This window comes from Siniperca chuatsi, linkage group LG3 (genome assembly GCF_020085105.1).
Source record: "Siniperca chuatsi isolate FFG_IHB_CAS linkage group LG3, ASM2008510v1, whole genome shotgun sequence".
Lineage (NCBI taxonomy): Eukaryota > Metazoa > Chordata > Actinopteri > Centrarchiformes > Sinipercidae > Siniperca > Siniperca chuatsi.
The window spans coordinates 34,012,203-34,034,553 of NC_058044.1; the positions used below are offsets into that span (position 1 = coordinate 34,012,203).

At 38.5% G+C, this 22,351-nt stretch overlaps 1 protein-coding gene across 1 annotated transcript in view; it reads left to right on the plus strand.

The window, feature by feature from the left end:
* gpm6ab (glycoprotein M6Ab) overlaps positions 1-17,884 on the plus strand; it is a 35,844-nt gene extending 17,960 nt beyond the window's left edge. The window contains exons 2-7 of the mRNA XM_044186027.1: positions 1,743-1,935; positions 8,406-8,562; positions 10,645-10,798; positions 15,193-15,269; positions 15,372-15,437; positions 17,393-17,884. Of these exons, the coding sequence (XP_044041962.1) occupies positions 1,743-1,935; positions 8,406-8,562; positions 10,645-10,798; positions 15,193-15,269; positions 15,372-15,437; positions 17,393-17,545 (800 nt within the window). The 3' untranslated portion in view covers positions 17,546-17,884. The remainder of the gene's footprint in view (positions 1-1,742; positions 1,936-8,405; positions 8,563-10,644; positions 10,799-15,192; positions 15,270-15,371; positions 15,438-17,392) is intronic.
* Positions 17,885-22,351: the final 4,467 nt, after the last annotated feature.

Here is a 22,351-nt window from a genome sequence, read left to right on the forward strand (position 1 = left end):
TAAAAAATAGCATTAGCAGTAAAAGATTGGATCCATCTAGATGTATTTCCAAGTAGGTTCATATGATTGAATTTAGCCCTGTCACAATCCAATCCAAAACTGTTTGGTACAATGTGATGCAGTAGAGCAAACATTTCTATTGTAATTCCACTAATGTGGAACTGTGGAATACAGTTGTCTACTCACATCTATAATGGGATAGGAAGAAGATGGTTTTATGGTACTGACTGGAATATCATTTTTGGTAGCAATTGATGCAATCTCGATGTGTAGAAGGCGTTATGTTTGTCTTTTTAGTTTTTTATAATGTAAAGAGAGGCTATAGAGGCCAACCTGTAAATCTATTGCAAACTTTGGATATGTCTCATTAAAACTGCTTATATTTCTGTAACTGAGAATATTATTTTCTTATCTCCTAAGTTGCATCATGTAAGTTATGAAATGTGTGTTATGTGAAAACAAGTTATAAGGTCACTTCACCCAAATGACAAACAAACGTCTCTTTCTCACTTTCCTTTAGCAGCATCTAGCCATGCAGATAGTTTTGGTTTTATGTGACCAGGTTTTTGAAATTCTGCCTCCACCTTAATACAGTGGAGGTGAATGGAATTCTGTTTGTGGTGCTCACATCATTGACAAAAGTATTTCTAAAACAGCAGCAACATCACTGTCCAGAAACAGTGTCATCAGTTTAAAAAAGGACCATTTCCTCAATGAATGGATGGAAAACACGGTTCACACAAGCTTTCTTGTTTGAACAGTGTAATTTTAACAGCTTAGGGAGTTGTAGGAAGGTTATTTTTCCACCTTGTATGGGAGCTAGGTTAGCAATTTCCCCCTTTCATTCTTTAAGCTAAACTAAGCTACATACATCCTGGAAGTATCTTTGTACTGGACACAGAGATGAAACTGATATTGATTGTCTCAGCTCATTCTGGATATGATGGCAACAAACATATTTCCCAAAATGTTATGCAGTGTTCTTGGAAAGTGAGCCACTTCTCTTGCCCGTACCTGCAAACTATAAAAGTAATCTTTTCATAAGCAAATTAATGTATACAAAAACATTTTTTACTGTAGGTTGACTACCAGTCATGTGCAGATGCCACAGATTGATGTATGTCCTAGCATTGTCTCAGCAGTGTAAGTGTATTTATGTAATATGATTCAAGCTTTGTTTGTTAATATTACAGTTTTTTTCATGGAGGAGAAAAAGGCTGCTAATGAACTAGAGCCAGAGAATTTAAAACATAAACTGATCATTAATAAACTCACAATTAATGAATACACTTCGGGACGCAGTTAGGAAATGTTTCGCAATATTTTTCATGTCACCACTTTCAACGGAGCTGTGATTCTTTCATTACTTCCTCTGGGGTATTCATACTTTGTTAGAACTGGTTTTCATTTATATTTTCTGTCGTCTGTTGGTTTGGGTATGTATAGACATAGTTGGTCTTGGATATTTCAGTTGTTTTATTGATAGACTGTTTGATTTGTTAAATTTTGTTTGAATCAAGCTGTGTAATTCTCTTGAAATTGTTAAGCCTACAGAAATTGTTATAGATGTGCCTTATATCATCATTATCATCATGTGATACTTGCTTAAAGATATTCACCATCAGCTTTCTGAATCATCTGAATAGTACATATGAACATTCTGTCGACTTCTGTAATCATCATGCTACAGTATGTAAAAGATACAGTCAGTATTACAAGTCTGTCTTTTTGTGTATGTTTAGGCTGTAAGGAGTGCTGTGAGCAATGTGTGGGCAGTCTGCCGTGGGCCTCTCTCATCGCTACTATTCTCCTCTACATGGGTGTGGCCTTGTTCTGTGGGTGTGGCCACGAGGCTTTGAGCGGCACGGTCACCATCCTCCAGAACTACTTTGAAGTCATCAGAGCCCCGGAAGAAACACTGGATGTGTTCACCATGTGAGAGACTTGTTTTTACCTTAATTTCTCAGGAAGATTAAAGGACCTTACCTGTGGGTTTTCATGTTTTAGCACAATAACTATAAATTGCAAATTACATTACATTACACTCATGCCACAAGTTTCTCAGTCGATTTCCTATCTTCCAAGCAACAGTGTTTGTTCCAGTGCGCTAAGAAAATCATCTTCCAGAGACTTGAAACTTGCTTGAGATAATCCATCAAAGTGAACAAATCATCACACTTTGAATCACAGGACAAACTTTTCATTTTCAGCTACATTACTGGTAAGGCTGTTATATTTCTATCCATCACTTTTGCAATGACAATTGTAGCCTTTTGGGGGTTTAGTGGGCTTTCTAAGAAATATACAACATTCTATCAGTCATGACATTAGATGTAATGTCAGGGCATTACATTAGATGTAAAGTCAGGGCCAAATGTGGTCCAACACAGTAGCCTGCTGTTACTAAGGTTTGTATTCAATGAGTTCAGAATGTGTAGAGAGCATTTTGTTAATGCCTTAATTTTCTCAGTAGTGAAAGAAAAACGGATTCAGCAACAATAACAGATTTGCTGATATTGTCAGAAACCAGACATCATGTATGTGCACTTAAAACATTGCATCTTGATACACCATTGAGCAAGCTGAATTTTGCACTTGTTCTTCATATCATTTCAAATATTTGATTGAATGAAGCTCTTTGACAGTTTACACCCTTAATACTGTTTTAGTATTTATGCCTATTTCTGAAAAATGACAGCATTCAAAATGAAAGAAAAGCCCATACAGCACCAGTAAGACTAAAACAGGGAACATGATTCAAGTCAAGTCAATTTTTATTTATATAGCCCAATATCACAAATCACAAATTTGCTTTGCAATCTGTATAGCATACAACATCCTCTATCCTTAGCCCCTCAACCCTAAAAAACCCCATTAAAGGGTAAAAAACCAAAGGAAGAGCAACAACAGACATATAGACAGACAGATAGATGTCATGTGTAATAGACCTACATAATAAAAGTACAGTATGAACAATGTTGGGACAGATTAGTTCATGAATGTATGTGATTTTTAACTGAACTTTATAAGGAGACTGCATTCTATTTTGTCCCACAATCCTGAAAGCTATTGAACGCAGCATCCCAACCACTAGTGGCCAGTCTGACCTGTGACCCATGATGTCACCAGGTCAATAAAAGGTGTCAGCATTTGTTCTGTCATAAGCTCATTCCTCCTCGCTCTACGTCCGGACCTTGGGAGATCTGTGTTACGCAGATCCCCCCCTACGAAGAACAAGAACATTTTTTTTTTAAGATTTCTTAAAAAAAATAAATAAGCAAGCTTTCCTCCTGGCTTTGCCTACAGCACGCAGCAGACGGCTGTCTGTTACCACTGCCGTGTAATCTGCTCGGAGCAGAAACACACAGCTGAACCAAACGTTTTGATCTTACAGCAGCGACAAGAGAGCCTGCGTTAGATTTCTGCAACAAAGTTTAGCACCAATGACTATTGCACAAAACCTGTCAGCTAGCTTTAAGAAGCACGAAGCAAGTTAATGCCGAGCTGTTAACTGAAAGGCGGAAAAAAGACAACAGACCGCGTCCTCTGATCTCTGCATAAACAGACACCGCACAGCAAAAGACTGCATCGGATCACAGTTCTTCCCGGAGAGAGAGGTCCCAGGACGACCGACGGTCCATCACAGAGAAGCCTAAGCAAAAAGAGAGTACAAAGAGGAGAAACTAGGGAGAGAGAGAGATGAGAGAAAGAGATGGGCATACAGCTGTGCTTGTGGGACACAAATAAACAGAGGGTTACAGAGTGTGTTACACAGTGATTTTCATAAAGTTTACAATATTCTCATCGCCAGAACCAACATGGATTAAGTACTAGGCTTAATAGATTAATTGAGACTGAGACCGACCCACCGGAAGGATAAAGGTAAGAGGCACAAGGTAATCAAATCAGAATCAGAAATACTTTATTGATCCTCAAGGGGAAACTCTTTCGTTACAGCTGCTCACTATCATGTCAATGCACACAGGAATAGAAAAAGAAAATTTTTAGTTAAGATTCTAGCAGCAGAATTCTGAACGATTTGAAGCTTGGCCTGACAAGAAAACATTTCATGATTAGCATAATTAGCATTACTTAGCATACTCACCTATATGGACAATATTTCAGCAACTACTTGGCTGATTTGGACAACATTGGAGTGGTTTTGGGGGTTATTGAGGATGCTGAATCCATTTCTGACATTTTCAAAATTCAAAATGACCCAAACCAGAAATGGCCATATTTCAACTCCCAGTGGGAAGATTTTGATGACGCTTCAGTCAATGTAAAAGTTTTAAAAGGATGCTGAATCGGTTGGATTGGACAGATTAACTACAACTTTAACTTCAACTTGGTTATAAATTGTAGGATATTTATGAACACAATTATCCAAACGATGCAGAATATGTAAATTTTAATTCATAGACCATACACTCTGAGGTGACTCACAATTGAGTATTGGAGGTAACAAAGGCAAGTACCATACTAAACTAGAATAATATGACTATGGCTAAATAATATCCTCAAAAAAAGAGCCACGCAGCGTCCTTCTTCTGTGCTCTTGAGACACTGTTTGATGGCATCTTGGATAGCACCAGTTCTTGGGACTTCTTTTAGAGCTCGTGGAGTCATCTTCTTGGGGACTGTATAATGTTCAATTGACAAAACTTATCTGCTACACAAAGTTTCCCAGCTTCGAGCTTCGTCAGTCGGGATAGTTTTAGCGACATGACCCCACCACCAAGAGTGGCTCTTCTGGTGAACAACTGCTGGATTCTGCACAAACTGAGTGGCCATGGCATGGCACCACCACTGGGTGTGAAGACCACAAGATCAAAATTATCACCCCAACTGTGGATAGGTCCATTGTGCCTCTCCAGGCCAACTGTGTGAAGGTACTTATCTGGGTCCTCATAAGCATATTTGGCAGCTGACTTCCAGAACCATAGGACTTTATCTTAGGTAGGTGACAATGCTCGCGCTCATTTAGGTTCTGAACCAGTTCTGAGCTACCATGCTTATGGTGGAGTTTTACAGCAAGCCCCAGACTTATCTGAATCCAGCTCCTACTGATGTGCTGCTGAATGCATTGAGCGAGTGTAAGTGATGGTTTAGTCACTTTTCCTTTCACACAAGACTGGAGACAAGCTTTCAGGAGGGTTTGACTTTAACTCTGACACAGTCCAGGTCACCAACTTCTTTGCATTCATGTAGTCAATGACAACACCTAAGCAGCTATAAACTGGTTTGCAACTAGCACTTGCACTTCAGTTAATAGGCACCTTCCTAAAGTCATTGAAGCACTTGGTGTGAAGCTGGGCATCAGCTGCAAGCAGATCCACGACACCAGTCACCCAGTTTTCCTGGCACTCATCACATTTAGACAAGATGATGTCTTTGAAGGATGGAATGCCTAGTCTCTCTACAGTCTGGCATTGTTAAACTGGCTTCCACCTTTCAGGGTGTTTGGGGTCATTAGGTTCACAAATAAGACCACAGAACAGACAGTGTTTCGAATACTCAAAGGCAGATACTTGAGAGCGAACAACACACAGACATAATACGGAGGCTGATAGAGCACCATGGGTAGCAATGATGTCTATCATAATTGACTCAAAGTCTCATCTATAGCTGTATCTCAGAGCCCTTCACTCTTATTAAGAAGAGCTATGCCTTTGGATCTGGATGTTTTGAAGTCTGCATTTGCAGTCTGCATGCCTGACATGACCTAAAATATAAAACAATGCTTAGTATAAGGATAAATTCAAATTTTAATGAATGCATGATCAAATCTATCTTTGTATAGGTTAAATTTGAATAAATCTAGACTCTAAATCTTCTCTGTATAATTAGTAGATGATGCATCTTGATAATTTACAGTGCAGCTGCAGCTTGCGGCAGTCAGATGTATGCACCTGATTATTAACACCTAAAATTTAAATAAAATTGGAATAATAAAAGCTCCTCAAATCATAATAAAAATGAAAGGCTGACTTCCACCAACAAGGAATAAATTAAATTGCGTGAATCTAGGATTTGTTAATCCAGTTTTAATTTTCACATTTCCATTGTCATGTCAGCTGTTCCTGTAACATGATTAAATATGTATTTCTAAAACAATATATTAACTTAGCTAGCATGCTAACTATGGATCTGGAGAAGAATTCATTAGGTTTTCCTATATCATATTAGCAAAAGGCTAATCGAGATGGTTTATAAGTATATTATATATATATATATAAGAAGATTGTAATAAAATATGCACTACATACACACTGTGATCCCAAAACCACTCCAATATTGTCCAAATCAGCCAAGCAGTTGCTGAAATATTGTCCATATTAGGTGATTATGATGATTATGCTAATTATGCAAATTGCCCAACATATGTAAGTTAGCTGTTTCTAAATGCTGGGGACCCATACTGTACATTTCTAACATAAAACTTTGGCGTACGCAACATTTTTGGGTTCACAATGGGGCTCTATAAGCTAACAAATAGACTAATAATTTGGTCAAGAGGTGAAATATAAGAGAGAAGAGCAGAAGGCCGAGAACAGAGCCCTGAGGTACTCCATATTTTACAATCAGAAAAGTTTGATGTAGTATTATTATAGGAACCACACTGTGTTCTTTCAGAAACCTGGGACTTTAACCACACAAGAGCCAGGCCAGAGATGCCAAATTGATTTTTGATATGGTATCACAAGCTGCACTGTTATGGAACAGACAGGCAGGGGACACCGAGATGGAGACAGAATGGATTTTATTTAGATGACAGCCCGAGTTTAATTGTTCACAGATAGGGAAGTCCGTAGGAGGTAAGATTCACTGAAGACTGGAGATCGCTTGGAAGAGGGAGATCGCTTGGAAGAGGGAGAATAGGCATAATGCCAAGTAGTGTGGAGAGTCCTAGTCATGAATGAGGTCAGACACATACTGAGGTGAGTGCAGGGCTTATATGCTGGCTGTGATTGGGATCTAATGGGGAGCAGGAGTATAAATGGGAGCAAGTGTGGGTGATTACTGGATGCTGGAGCCTGGCATATCTGTGACATGCTCTGAGATCCAGTAATAGAAGCACTGAGGTGGAATCCAAATCCATGGTAAGCAGAAGATAATGCATCACTTTAGTAAGTGCAGTTTCAGTTTTGTGACAGGCCCTGAAAGTAGACTGAAAAGATTCAAAAAGATTACTGTTAAATATGTGGGCTAAAAGTTACTGAGACAGAACTCTCTCTAGTACTTTTGAAAAGAATGGAAGGTTAGAGACTGGTCCATAATTATTGAGAGATCCTGAATCAAGGTGTGGTTTCTTAAGTTTAACCACAGCAGTCTTAAAGCTAGTGGAGACTTTGCCAGTCGTAAGTGACAAATTATTCTGTTGTGTGGGGATACAATTGTGATTACCTTAGATATTTTGTTTTGTAAGACTTTATCAGGTACTTTATGGGAAACTTTGCCACTGTCAGCAGTGGGGATGATAATTAATTTTTTGTGATTCACACATTTAGTTGGGCTAATTACATTAAGTCCCTAATGTCAAACTTGTGGTAAACACCTGTCTATATACCTAGATAAAATAGCGGCGCCTAATCTCTCAGCAGGTTGAGGCGGTCCCAGTAAGAAGGCCAGTTATGACAAAACCAAATCCCTGCTCACTACAGTAACGAGCCAGCCAGCAGTTCAGAAGTAAGCCTTCTGTACATCTCATCATTACCCTGCATGGGTAAGGAACCAGAGACAATTAATTGATGCCAACTCATCTTTCTGTTACTAAAACTAGTGATGGTGTTTGCCTGAGTCCCCCGCTTCTCCCTACGTGATGCCAGCACTCTCAGGTTAGCCTCTATGTCGGAAGCTCTGGGAGTAGACAATAAACAGCAGCTGGCATATTTTAACATTGCAGGTAATGGAGTCCCCTATTACTAGCACGCGTTGTTTAACCCTGTGGGCAAGAGGCAGAAGAGGCACGCAGGCCAACAGGACTACCAATGGGGCTAGTGAGGGTCGAAAACCGGTTTGCACTTGGGAGAGGTGATAGCAAAGTGGGCAACACAACGGTTGCATGCTCTTGCGAGCCTTCCTACACCATTCAACAGGGATAAACTCTGTATCAACTGCCTACAAGGCTATGCTAATGCTGTCACTAACAGGCTTGCTATCAGGCCTGGGGCTGCCGCTTTCTGGACATCTAAGGTAACGCTAGTAGAGATGAGCTCTTCTAACAGATGGACACATCTCTCTAGAAGAGACACCCACCCAATCACCATGGTGATTTAGCTGAAGATATTAAGTCTACAAATAACACTTCAAGATGCAGTCTAGCATTAAAATAAACAAATACACATTAATCATTGACACTGTGGGTGTGTGTGTGTGTGTGTGTGTGTGTGTTCTCTCCACAGTATTGACATCCTGAAGTACATCATCTATGGCCTTGCAGCTGGATTCTTTGTGTTTGGAGTGCTGTTGCTTGTGGAGGGCTTTTTCACCACCGGAGCTATTAGGGATCTCTATGGAGAGTTCAAGATCACTGCCTGCGGACGCTGCCTGACTGCATTCGTAAGAGATCTTTGTAACCAGTAGAATTAAAGTGATACACTTTCAGATGAATAGGGTGCTTAAAGCAAGATGTTTTGGGTAGTTAGCAGTAACTGATTATGTACTTAAAGTATAAGGCTGGTGATATTATATTTTATTATATTTTTCTTACTGTCAACAAATACCATGAAAAGACCAAAACCAGCAATGAATTGATCCTACTGATTGATTGATCCAACAAGTATTGTCTATGTTTTTAAAGATTTACATCCTTAGTCAGAACTAATGGGCTTAGAGCTGAGAACTACCTGTTTTTATGCGCAGCTTCTGCTCCACTGAAGAGACAAAAATAGCAGCAGTCTAAAACATCAGATCTGTGGGAGAGATGAGGAGACTGTAACATTCTTCAAATAATACATTATTTTACATCAATTTAATGGCAAACTCCGCCCAGCTGATGCGACACCAGCGTATGTCGGGATAGTAATCAAGTGGACCCAGTCTTGCGCTGTGAGTCGCAGACAGTTTGTGACTAGAGTGGTAACATTACTGGTAGAGTTATTATGCAATAGAAAATTTGAAAAATTAAGCAGCAAGAATTGATCTCTGTCTGTCATTGGTTACTTGATGTCTTTTACCATGTTAAAATGTAAAACTTAAGTATGGATACATGAAGGCAAAAACGATTATGTTCTTATATAGGGAAGGAATCATCATAATGTACTCCTCCTAATAAAGGGTACTAGACACTGAACACTGACCTGAACATAAACAAATATAAACACATAATTTACAGTGATCTTGATAAAACCACAGACAGTGTGTGGCTTCTTAAAATATATATAATTTCATATTTTGATAGCTTTCTTATATGTTGTGATTGAAGTTGCAAATGGAACATTATCTGTTGATAGTGCCATAAATAATGTGCCATAGATCTACCAGTCCTATTCTTCAAAGTATAGCTTATATCCCTAATTGAATACTACAGCATGTGATGTTCAGTAGGTTATGGGTTAAACATGCAGAGAGTAAGACAGCTTTTTCTGATGTATATTTACCACTCTAGCAGAATGATTTAACTAAGCATGATAGCCATCTTAATCATAATTAGATCTGAGAACGATTAGTCAATTAATCAATCAATCAGTTGTCAACTATTAAATTAATCGGCGACTATTTTAATAATCAAAATGCATTGTTTTGAGTAATTTTTTAAGAAAAATGATGAATTCTCTGATTTCAGCTTCTCAAATGTGGTTTCTGGTTTCTTAAGTCCTCTATGACAGTAAACAGAATATCTTTGGGTTGTGGACAAAACAAGACATTTGAGGATGTCACCTTGGGCTTTGGGAAACAGTGATCAACATTTTTCACCATTTTCCAATCGGATGTAGCACACCTGAGCTAGAGAGGACAGGAGAGGAAAAGGGACAAACAGCACAGGGAACACACAAGTTATTCCCTGAAATATTTTTTTGTCTGTGTTAGTACATGTGATTCATGTGGAGGAGGAAGACAGAAAGAGAGACTGGGCATTGTCCACATCTGCTCAGGAAAGTTTTCCCTCACATCTGTAGTTCTCTGTACAGTGGAGAGGGAAGGCTCTCTGGTACAGGCCTCTGGAGACAGCAGACACACAAACACTGGTCTTTGGCCTGTGAGAGAAAGCTGAAAGGAAAATAGAGAAGAGCAGAGAAAGAGTAGTAAGTTGAATAAAAGGTGTTTTTATGCCTCAGTGTGAAATGGAGAAAATTGGACACAATTATCTTCACACCTGTGCAATTACTCACAAACATTGTGAATTTGATTTATAAATGTTAATGGCATAATGAGAAAAGCAGGTTGCAAATAAATATTGTACTTTTTGCACATTGTGTATAAATGAGTCTACTTTACGTAATGAAGGAATTATATAAACTAAATGTCATTTGGCCACCCCTGTGTGTAATCAGCACCGAATGGTCAATAAGCAACCCTGTTAAAAATCACCTACTAATTCTAACTAGTGATTTTTTTTAAAGGTGTTTTAAGTGTTTTTAATGTAGTTAAATAACGTCATTGATGCAAAACACTCATTATGTCTTGCCTCTGTGTTTGCAGCTGATGTTCCTGGCCTACCTGTTCTTCCTTGTGTGGCTCGGAGTGACAGCATTCACCAGCCTGCCGGTCTTCATATACTTCAATGTTTGGTCCATGTGTCAGAACACCAGCTTGGTGGAGGGAGCAAACCTCTGCCTGGACCTGCGTCAGTTTGGTGTGTGCCATGATAACATAAAATATCTCAGAAATAGATGGATGGACGTGTCATATCTACCTATTGTCATATCTATTGTTATCATTGAAATTCTGAGTTTACAATCTCTGCATTGTCTTGTGTAATGTTCTTAAAGTTACGGCAGCTGATGGTCTTACAGAATGTTGGACGATTCTACAAATCCAGTCATAAGAAAGAAAGTAAGAAAGAATTTCTCTGATAAGAGAGACATAGAATCGTATATGCTTATACAGTGGTGTGAAAAAGTGTTTGCCCCCTTCCTGATTTCTTGTTTTTTTTGCACGTTTGTCACACTTAAATGTTTCAGATCATCAAACAAATTTAAATATTAGTCAAAGATAACACAAGTAAACACAAAATGCAGTTTTTAAATGAAGGTTGTTATTATTATGGGAAAACAAAATCCAAACCTACATGGCTACAGTGAAATCACTTAAATAGGAGCTGCCTGACAAAGTGAAGTGGACCAAAAGATCTTCAAAAGCTAGACATCATGCCAAGATCCCAAGAAATTCAGGAACAAATATGAAAGAAAGTAATTGAGATCTATCAGACTGGAAAATGTTATAAAGCCATTTCTAAAGCTTTGGGACTCCAGTGAACCACAGTGAGAGCCATTATCCACAAATGGCGAAAACATGGAACAGTGGTGAACCTTCCCAGGAGTGGCCGGCTGACCAAAATTACCCCAACACCGACGACTCATACAAGAGGTCACATCCAAAGAACTGCAGGCCGCACTTGCCTCAGTTAAGGTCAGTGTTAATGACTCCACCATAAGAAAGAGACTGGGCAAAAATGGCCTGCATGGCAGAGTTCCAAGACGAAAACCACTGCTAAGCAAAAAGAACATTAAGGCTCGTCTCATTTTTGCCAGAAAACATCTTGATGATACCCAAGACTTTTGGGAAAATACTCACTGGACTGACGAGACAAAAGTCGTACTATTTGGAAGGTGTGTGTCCCATTACATCTGGCGTAAAAGTAACACCGCATTTCAGAAAAAGAACATCATACCAACAGTAAAATATGGTGATGGTAGTGTGACAGTCTCGGGCTGTTTTGCTGCTTCAGGACCTGGAAGACTTGCTGTGATAAATGGAACCATGAATTCTGCTTTTTACCAAAAATCCTGAAGGAGAATGTCCGGCCATCTGTTCGTGACCTCAAGCTGAAGCGAACTTTGGTTCTGCAGCAGGACAATGCAAAAACACACCAGCAAGTCCACCTCTGAATAGCTGAAGAAGAACAAAATGAAGACTTTGGAGTGGCCTAGTCAAAGTCCTGACCTGAATCCTATTGAGATGCTGTGGCATGACCATAAAAAGCCAGTTCATTCTCGAAAACCCTCCAATGTGGCTGAATTACAACAATTCTGCAAAGATGTGTGCCAAAATTCCTCCACAGCGCTGTAAAAGACTGATTGCAAGTTATCGCAAACGCTTGATTGCAGTTGTTGCTGCTAAGGGTGGCCCAACCAGTTATTAGGTTTAGGGGGCAATCACTTTTTCACACAGGGCCATGTAGGTTTGGAATTTGTTTTCCCTTAATAATAATAACCCTCATTTAAAAACTGCATTTTGTGTTTGTGTTATCTTTGACAAATATTTAAATTTATTTGATGATCTGAAACATTTAAGTGTGACAAACATGCAAAAAAATAAGAAATCTGGAAGAGGGCAAACACTTTTTCACACCACTGTATGTCATAAGGGGTAAAGACTTCTTTTTATGCTGCAGTCAGGTTACACTTTTGTATTTCACTCACTTCAATTCAAATACATGGAGAGGACAGAGAAAAGCATCTACTGTATCTCCCTTGGCTTTCTGGGTACAAGCTTGGTGAACTTTGACCTGCTTTTGAATGGGCGGCTATGACTTGGTGGTAGAGCAGGTGGTCCACCAATCGGAAGGTTAGCAGTTCGATCCTGGCTTCTCCCAGCCCACATTAAGCATGCCACATGTCGAAGTGTCCTTGGGCAAGACACTGAACCCCAAATTGCTCCTGGTGTGTGAGTGTATGTGAATGATTAGTTAGCTTTGAACTGATAAGCAGTTGGCATCAGTGTGTGAACGTGATATGTAGTGTGAAGCGCTTGAGTAGTAGTAGTAACTGAGTAGTTGGAAGACTAGAAAGGTGCTATGTAAGTACAGTCCATTTACATTTTGAGCATGTCCACTCTGCTGCTCTAGCCTGAGAGAAACTGTGGTCCATATTGATCTGTGTTGGATGATATCAATCAGACTATAAACTTTTATAAACATTTTGAAAGAAAATCTCTTTTTCTCTTTAAAGTGGAAATGGTTTTCTCGTTATCCACATAATTTCTCATTATCCACATAATGTTGATCAGCTTCTGAATGCAGTCTGTCCATGCATCTTGAGCTCTTTAACCCTCTGAGACCCACATTAAGCATATATGTTTTGCCTGATAAAGTAGTCATTTTTTCAGCACAACCTCAGATAATGATATATATCACTCAATAAAGACTTCTATTCACTATAATGGGGGATATTAGCCCATAAAACAACGAAACAAAATACAAACTCAACATAGAACGTTGCAGACATTTGTTTGGATTGTGCTGGGCATTTTTGGTCAGGGATTGTCATTGTTTTCCCTGCCAATGCATATCCCTAAATACACGGGGGCATCTGGCATACCTGTTCTTCCTTGTGGGGTATTCTTCCTGATCCTGGAAAACACACACACACACACATCAGATACTGTAGGTCTGTCTGGATAGCGTACAGGACAAATGGTGTCCACATAATATATCACAATGTATGTATTTCATAATAGCATTACTTACTTGTCCTCGTAAGGATTTATACATCGGTGAAGTTCCTCTCATCCTCTGAATAGCACAACTCAGGCGCAGAATCGTCATTGTCATTTTCTTCAACATCTCCTTAGCTCCAATGCCTCAGCTGCACTAAATGTCTTTTTTGCCATGTCTTTCTATCTTTGTATCTCTTTGTTTCTGTACAAACTTTTCCTCTCTGCTTTGCTCCTGTCCCGTTACGATACACAAAACAACACGCAGCCAAGCCTCTGAATCAGGCATTCCAATTGGTTGTGACGTCATCCACTGTAGCCAATAGAAGTGTCCGATTCAGACATGTGAGTAATGACGCTCTAAAGACAACATGATATTTGGGAGCATATACGCCCCAGTGGGTTTCTGAGAGTGTCAGTGAAGAAATAAAGGTCCTCATAATCCTGGACACCAAAAGTTAATGACGAAAATAATAAACTGGCACATACGATGGAAAAACCTGTGTACAGAATTGCCAAATTACCAGAAGAAAGCCCACAGTGTCACAATGAAGCCCAGAATCTTCCACCTACTCAAAAGGACTAATTATGCTGAACTAACCTGGACTTTATTAGTGGTTTAATGACAGAAAATTATTGACATGAGTGTATTTGTGTTTATTAGTTAATGTTGGTAGAAGGCCTGTGGACTGTCTCAGAAGTGGTATTCCAGCGATTACACAGGTGGACCTGTGATTTGAAGGTTAGACATGAGTACTAGGAAAACGTGGCTGTGAAAGTGATTGAATAACTGTTCCCTTTCCTCAGCAGTCACTATTCAGTTGCCCTTGGCACTTCCCTGACACCATGAGAAAGGCTTTGTTGTTTTACATGTGTGCCTTTTTTAGGTCAATACCAATTTTACTTTTTAACAAAACAAAGAGTCAACTAAATTTACAATCAATAATTTAGAAAATATAAGAAATGTCAGAAATGTAATTTCAAAGTCCAACTATACAAAGTTTTGTACAGCTTAAAGTTCGATGTTTAGCTATGCGCCCTTCCATTTTTTTTTGGAAGTTTCCAAAGTGAAAACTTTGAGTAGAGTAACCCTGTTTAAGTGCAGTAACCAGTGTACAGATTAAGTGAACCATTTCCAAAAGAGCAATTACAAACCAAAAGGGTTTTTAAAAAGTCATTGGGCTCACAGCTATTTGGAAAAGAAAAATAAATCCACCATAATCTCACAATAATTACTCAATGTAGAATTTAGAGTTTTATTTTCACAATACAAATAATTAACTTTGTCCATGTGGGACCTTTATAAGACAATGCACAACTGAATACACTGACATCAAGATTTAAATAGAACTGTAATGAAATAAGCACTAATTTCACTATTAATCAATTGCACGGTAAAGACTTTTGGGACAGCAACATTAACTTCCTTTACATTTGAGAACAGAGTGGTTTATGGTTCAGTTTAGTATCTATGATTTCAAATTAAACCATCCAATTAAAAGACTGATTCATTCTAGTTATACACCCTTGTACAAGCTGAAAGAAGTAGTTAAGTAATGAAGAGTTTGTGTTTTTAATATTTCTGTTTATCAGGAGCGGTGACCATCTCTGAGGAGAGGAGGGTGTGTACAGGATCTGAGAAGTTCTTCAAGATGTGTGAATCCAATGAGGTAAGAAGAAACAGGGGAAATTTGAAGTGATACAAATGAAAATATAATGATTTGTGACCTGTTTCAAGACAAAGAGCAGAAAATAACACTTGTTTGTTACAGCTGGACTTGACCTTCCATCTGTTCGTGTGCGCACTGGCAGGAGCAGGAGCAGCCGTCATCGCATTGGTGAGGATCATTATATCTGACTGACAATGGGCCTGGAGTAATAATTGGTACTGATTGGTATGGCCTCCAACCCATGAGTCAACTTTACAATAGGAAAAAAATGGGCGCATAGCTCACCGGAACACCTCTTGCGCTCTATACTCAAAATGTCTAGTATTGTACTGTATATGTAATGTGTTTTTTTAACCAAAATGTTTTGTCTTTAAAGTAGTACAAATTATAGAAATAAGCCTCATTCTCAAAGCCACCTAGAGGGAGACACACAGAGAGAGAGAGAGAGAGAGAGAGAGAGAGGAGTGAATCTGCTCTTTTGTGTCTGCAGTAATACAGGTATTAGAGGTGTGGAGAGGATCAGTTCTGACAGATATCCCTCTGTACACTGTATGCATTCAGCAGGTATTTACTAACCTGGGCCCATACTGTTACTTAATGTTATCTCTCTCTTCTGTCCACCACAAGTGTAAAAAGCAGAGCATTAACATCCATCTATTTTCTGTAACTGTTTATTACTGCTCAGGGGGTTGGAGTCTATCCCAGAAACATTCATCACTTCCCCCACAGTTTTCTTTCAGAGAAACAAATTGTCAAGCCTTTAAACGCTAAAGAATCTCAGCAGAATGAGGGACATCAAATTTGAGAACATACATTGAAAGTGATCAGATGTATTTCTGCTTTGTGGCAGCTGGTATGGTAGGTTTTCCTCCTGCTAGTGAGATGTCAAAGCTTAAGAGAGTATATTAAACAGGGTAATAAGCCAAAGAATTCCTATCAAAGTTCGATGTTTATTCATTAGGCTGTTTACAGTATATGCAAATCAGTTTTTATGACTTGATTTGGCCTCCACAATGAGAAGCAATAGTGTATGGTGAGCATGCAAAAAGGGTGTCTTCATGATGCATTTGTGGAAGAGAAAGCATTCAGAATACTACAGGTTTATTCAATTACTAATGTAATTTAAAAAATCACCTGGGAAGAAAAAGGAAAATAAAAGTAACAAAGGTTTGATGAATGGTCTATTCAGTTCAATTCAAAAATACCTTAGGGTATTAAAGTTGGGGGCATCAATTAGTAACATTAGCATTCATTTGGAGTCATGTTTTTGTCCACTTGATGAATGTAAGTCCAGTATTCACTCTCCTTTTAGCTCTCTTTTGGTCTCCACCAACCCCTGAGGGAAATATCTGGCTTTATAGCTGTTAAAGACACAGTTAGCAGTGGAGCACCACTGTGTTCACCAGCTAATTGCTAAATGTGTCTGTCTGCTGTTTGGTGCAGTTAGCGTACATTAGGTTTTTAGAGCTTATTCACCGACAACAGCTGCCTGTTGTGGCCAAAAGTAAAGTGGCAGGCTGGAAAACAAAAACGATGAGCTGAAATAAGCTATAAAGCTCTGTAGAGCTGACAGGACTACAGAGTCCCCTTTTACATACAAGTAATGAAGTTATCCATTGTTAATATAAAAATTTATCATAGCAGTATGAAGAGTAAAAACTCTTGATTTTTATTTACTTTATATATGACTTTTTGGGGGGGCATTTTTGCCTTTATTTGATAGTGTAAATAGACACACATAGGAAATAAAATGTGGGTGGTGGTGAGAGAGCGACTGGAAGAGCTAGAGAAAACGAAGTATTTCATCTTTAGAAAAGACTGTTGCCTTTTCTTTGTGAAGTTTAATTGGCATACATAGTCTTAGCAACACTTGGCTTTTGTATTGTACTGTTTCCTGTTGGTAAAAAAACGGTAAAGTTTGTCGTATTTGTGTTTTGTTTTATTTGTATAATAGCAGCAAAAACAGCATACCATGACCATTAGTATATAGTACATACTGTATACAATTAGTATGCAGTATGAAAGCCATATTTGAGATTCCGTGGTGGCTGCTACACTGTATTTTACAGAACTTAATACAGTACATACTTTTATTAAGCCTGACTTTTCCTCTCCTTCTTCAGGTCCATTTTCTGATGGCTCTAGCTGCTAACTGGGGCTATCTTAAGGATGCTAGCCGGATGCAGAAGTACGAGGACATCAAGTCTAAGGAGGAGCAGGAGCTGCATGACATCCACTCCACACGCTCCAAAGAACGCCTCAATGCCTACACATAAACACATACCTACGAGAAATGACACACCTGTCAGACACACACAAGATGATACATACACACACACAGGGCCTGACACAAGTCTAAGGATAGCAGAAACATACAGTATATACATGAGTGAAAAAAACAACATAAACATACATTCAAAGACACAATTACAGACACTGGTAGGCAGAAATTAGATGATAAAAAAATGATGAAAACACAGACACCATCATAATCCTCATGTCTGCAGTAGATCACTGGCTCAGGTGGCCTATGTTGACACTTTAGCATCCACTATGTTGGTTTGTGCCATACATAATTTACATTTCATTTCATTATTAACCCTGACTTTTGAGTGTAAGCCTTTAGCTTTACCTTAAAAGTGAAAGCAGGGACTGCTTCTGAAGTGGTGCTGGTGATGAGAGATTGTGTACTGCTAAACCTCACTGAGACACTAAATACATGATTAATCAACTTTAATGAGTTCATGATATTTCACTCTGAAGATTTCTTACCTCAGCCTTTTTGGTGCCCTATGCACACCATTCCTTTCAACCCCCTATACCCCAAAGTAGCTTTGCAGTGTGTGAATGTGCGGAACAATCAACTGCAATTGGTCTAAAATCACAAAAAGAAACAATGGAATAACCACAGAAAATGTACTAAAAAAATTAGCGAAACAACAAAAAGCACAGTGCATGTATAAAATAGCACAAGAAATATACAAAATAATAACACTTTAATAAATACCAAAAATAAATAAATAATGAACAGAATAACCCAAAGAAATTTCACATTTTAATGTGCTGGTTTGTGGCCCCCTGGTGGCCTTAAGTATCTAATTATTTTGCCTATGTTTGGGCCCGCTATGCTTTTTCTTTTAAAAATGCCAACATTTTCCTAAAAGGTTAGTTGTTTCTTTGTGTCAGTCTAACTGACTTGCCAAAACTGCTGTATGGAGATCATCACAGCTTGGTGCAGAACTGCTATGAGCTGTTAGCATGAAGCACTAAAGCCAACAATCTACAGCAGACACATGACTGACTTTGGTGTCTATGACCTCATCATTTAATGTGGGGGCCGTCCAACAGGACAATATCACTGTATCCCCTCAGCAGCCTCAATAGGCTACCTGCAGTACAAAAATCACACATGATTTATCCACACAGACACACTCACACACACACACACACACACACATACAGTGGTGTGAAAAAGTGTTTGCCCCCTTCCTGATTTCTTTTTTTTTTTGCATGTTTGTCACACTTTAATGTTTAAATTTGTTTGATGATCTGAAACATTTGTCAAAGATAACACAAGTAAACACAAAATGCAGTTTTTAAATGAAGGTTGTTATTATTAAGGGAAAACAAAATCCAAACCTACATGGCCCTGTGTGAAAAAGTGATTGCCCCGTAAACCTAATAACTGGTTGGGCCACCCTTAGCAGCAACAACTGCAATCAAGTGTTTGTGATAACTTGCAATGAGTCTTTTACAGCGCTGTGGAGGAATTTTGGCACACATCTTTGCAGAATTGTTGTAATTCAGCCACATTGGAGGGTTTTCGAGCATGAACTGCCTTTTTATGGTCATGCCACAGCATCTCAATAGGATTCAGGTCAGGACTTTGACTAGGCCATTCCAAAGTCTTCATTTGTTCTTCTTCAGCCATTCAGAGGTGGACTTGTTGGTGTGTTTTGGATCATTGTCCTGCTGCAGAACCCAAGTTCGCTTCAGCTTGAGGTCACGAACAGATGGCCGGACATTCTCCTTCAAGAGTTTTTGGTAGACAGCAGAATTCACGGTTCCATTTATCACAGCAAGTCTTCCAGGTCCTGAAGCAGCAAAACAGCCCCAGACCATCAAGAAATTCGGTTCTGACCTGAATCTTATTGAGATGCTGTAGCATGACCTTAAAAAGGCAGTTCGTACTTGAAAACCCTCCAAATATGGCTGAATTACAACAATTCTGCAAGGATGAGTGAGCCAAAATTCCTCCACTGTAAAAGACTCATTGCAAGTTATCACAAACGCTTGACTGCAGTTGTTGCTGCTAAGGGTGGCCCAACCAGTTATTAGGTTTAGGGGGCAATCACTTTTTCACACAGGGCCATGTAGGTTTGGATTTTGTTTTCCCTTAATAATAACCTTCATTTAAAAACTGCATTTTGTGTTTACTTGTGTTATCTTTGACTAATATTTAAATTTGTTTGATGATCTGAAACATTTAAGTGTCACAAACATGCAAAAAAATAAGAAATCTGGAAGGGGGCAAACACTTTTTCACACCACTGTAGATGTGGCTGAATGATTGGTGTTGTGCAGGTAGTGTTGTATGGTGATGTCATGCTGTGTCGTGTCGTTTCGCCACATAATGATGACAGGTATTGTAGAGAAATATGGTTCCCCAGGAAATTTGTACCTCCTGTGCACAAATACGTAGCTTTGCTAAGTTTTCCTCCCCTCCCCTCTCCTTACTCCTCCTCTTTCTCTACTCTGTGACCTCTTTATCTTCAGCCCAGTTTCAGTAGTTGTTCCACATAAAGTTACACATGTCCCACAAGTGGCCATTAGCAGGACAGGGGTTGGGTTTTTGAAATAAAATGCAGTTCATTTTATTTAATAGTTCATAATAATAATGAAAACCATATATTGATTTATAAAATATCCAGATCCAAATTAAACTAATATTGCTTTATTTGTATTGTATATCACATGTCAGGCTCCTTAAGCTCACTTGGACTTAAAGTAAAAGCACATAAGATATCGGTGGGGATTTCAAAGAGGCCATTTTAAACAACTAGTGAAACAGGGCTTCGTGTCCTTCCCCCTTCATTCCCAGTTTGTATAAACTTGTGATTTGTCCTCAGAAACAGCACATCTTAGCAGCACAATTTTTTTAAATGTATGCCATGTTCTCATCAGTCTGATAAATACTGTTTATCATAGGGGGGGTTATATCACTGTCACATTTTCATGCAATGAGTCTGTATTTCAGTGGTCCTGCACACATACACATTCGTATAAACCAATCATCTTGACAGTTTAAATTCTCTCTTTGTCATATTTCCTTTTTATATCCTAATGTGACCAAAATTATCATTTATTTGTAAGTTGAGTTTAGAAAATCACTGAAAATGAACTAATCAGTTAAACTAGTCAACTTGTCATCGGTAATGAACAGATAATTACTTTGAATTCTGGGTGGTGTCTTGGTTGTGCAGGAGTGGCCTCATTGAAGTTTGTAAAGGCAGAACCTTTTATTTTTTGTCTGAGCAAGATGTGTTTCAAACTGGAGGATCCATTTCCCAAAAGCATTTTAAGGTGTAGATTTTTGTAACCGCTTATGAAGAGTTTGGTTGAGTTTGTGAGGTGTTTGAAATGGATGATGTTGTGGGATGGAGTGGTGTAACTTGAGAGATGGGAACACTGAATTATAAAATTAAAAAAGGTCTGGAGGTGCTAAAGGAACCAGGAAAAAGGAGATAATACTCTCCATTAATAGCTGCATGGATTTGATTCAACTGGAGTAGTGTTATCGGGAGTGAAGACCAAGATGAATGATGTCCCAGCTAATAAGCTCGTGGTTTAGGAATGATTTGCTTTACTGGATAGGTTTGTGGCTGTTCCCAGTTTATATTTGGTGTCCCAATAATCTCCTCAGGTGCTTCTATATTGGATGCTGTATACTGTATTAATTTTGGATCAGCAGAACTACACTTGCTGGGATGCAACTTTAATCTGCTCGAATTGGATCTTAAGGGGTTTCAAAAAAGATAATCAGAATGATAACATTTTAGTTTGAGATTTTAATTTTCAATTCCAATTATAACCTGAAGTTTTACTTGCTACTCTTTTTAAGAGGCCGATTAGACTTGTTTTAGTTCAAATGCCAAAAATCAGACCAATGAATGGTAACAACTTTAAATTTAAGATTAAGATTTAAAAGAGGGAGACTTGAAAATTAAAATACTTTAATTCTCTGTCATCAGTGTGCAGGGCTGTTATCTTTGTATTATATGTTAAGTCATGTTGAGCCAACCATTAGAATAAGAGGATTGCATGTTATGTCCTGGTTCTAGCTGTGAAGGAAAGTGATGATTCTCTATCTGCCAGTAGAGATGACTGAGAGGGATGATTGATGATTAAGAAGTTGGTGATGATGATGGTGATAGTAGTGATGACACTGGTCACTGCATGGTTTGATTTGATGAGACTACCAGCACAACAACACACATACACAAATACAGACACACACTCCACCACCGTCATCACTCTGACCACTGTTCTTTGCTTTTTTATTTTTCACCAATAACATTTCACTGTTTCATTATCAACTTATAATCTTTGAAACTTTTTGAATGTGAAATCATTTAATTAGAAAAAAAAGAAATGTTTTTTTCTTTTTTTGTGGGCAGTATTAAGCATTGTACCTACATTAACTCTGTGAAGATATACATATACTGTATGTGAAACAGTTGAGGTGAGCAGCCAGGAGAATGATTTCCTATTGGTTACAGAGTCCCAATAAAGGTGGTTCAGTCCCAATCGCCTAAGTTTCTACTCCCAAAAGAGAGTTGCATTTACACATGCATTTTCAACATATGAGGTTTTTGCAACACACTGGTTATTCAAAATTATATTTAAAAAAAGCTATTATATAAAAAACAGATGTGTGCCACAAATGACTAAGGTTTGAGTCTCTGCAAGATGATTTCCAGAAGGTAGTGGATGTATTGGCTGATTTAAAGGTAGTGAAAACAAAAAAATATATAAAACTAATGGTGTATTTTAGAAAAGGTTCAGCAATAATGTGAAAACAT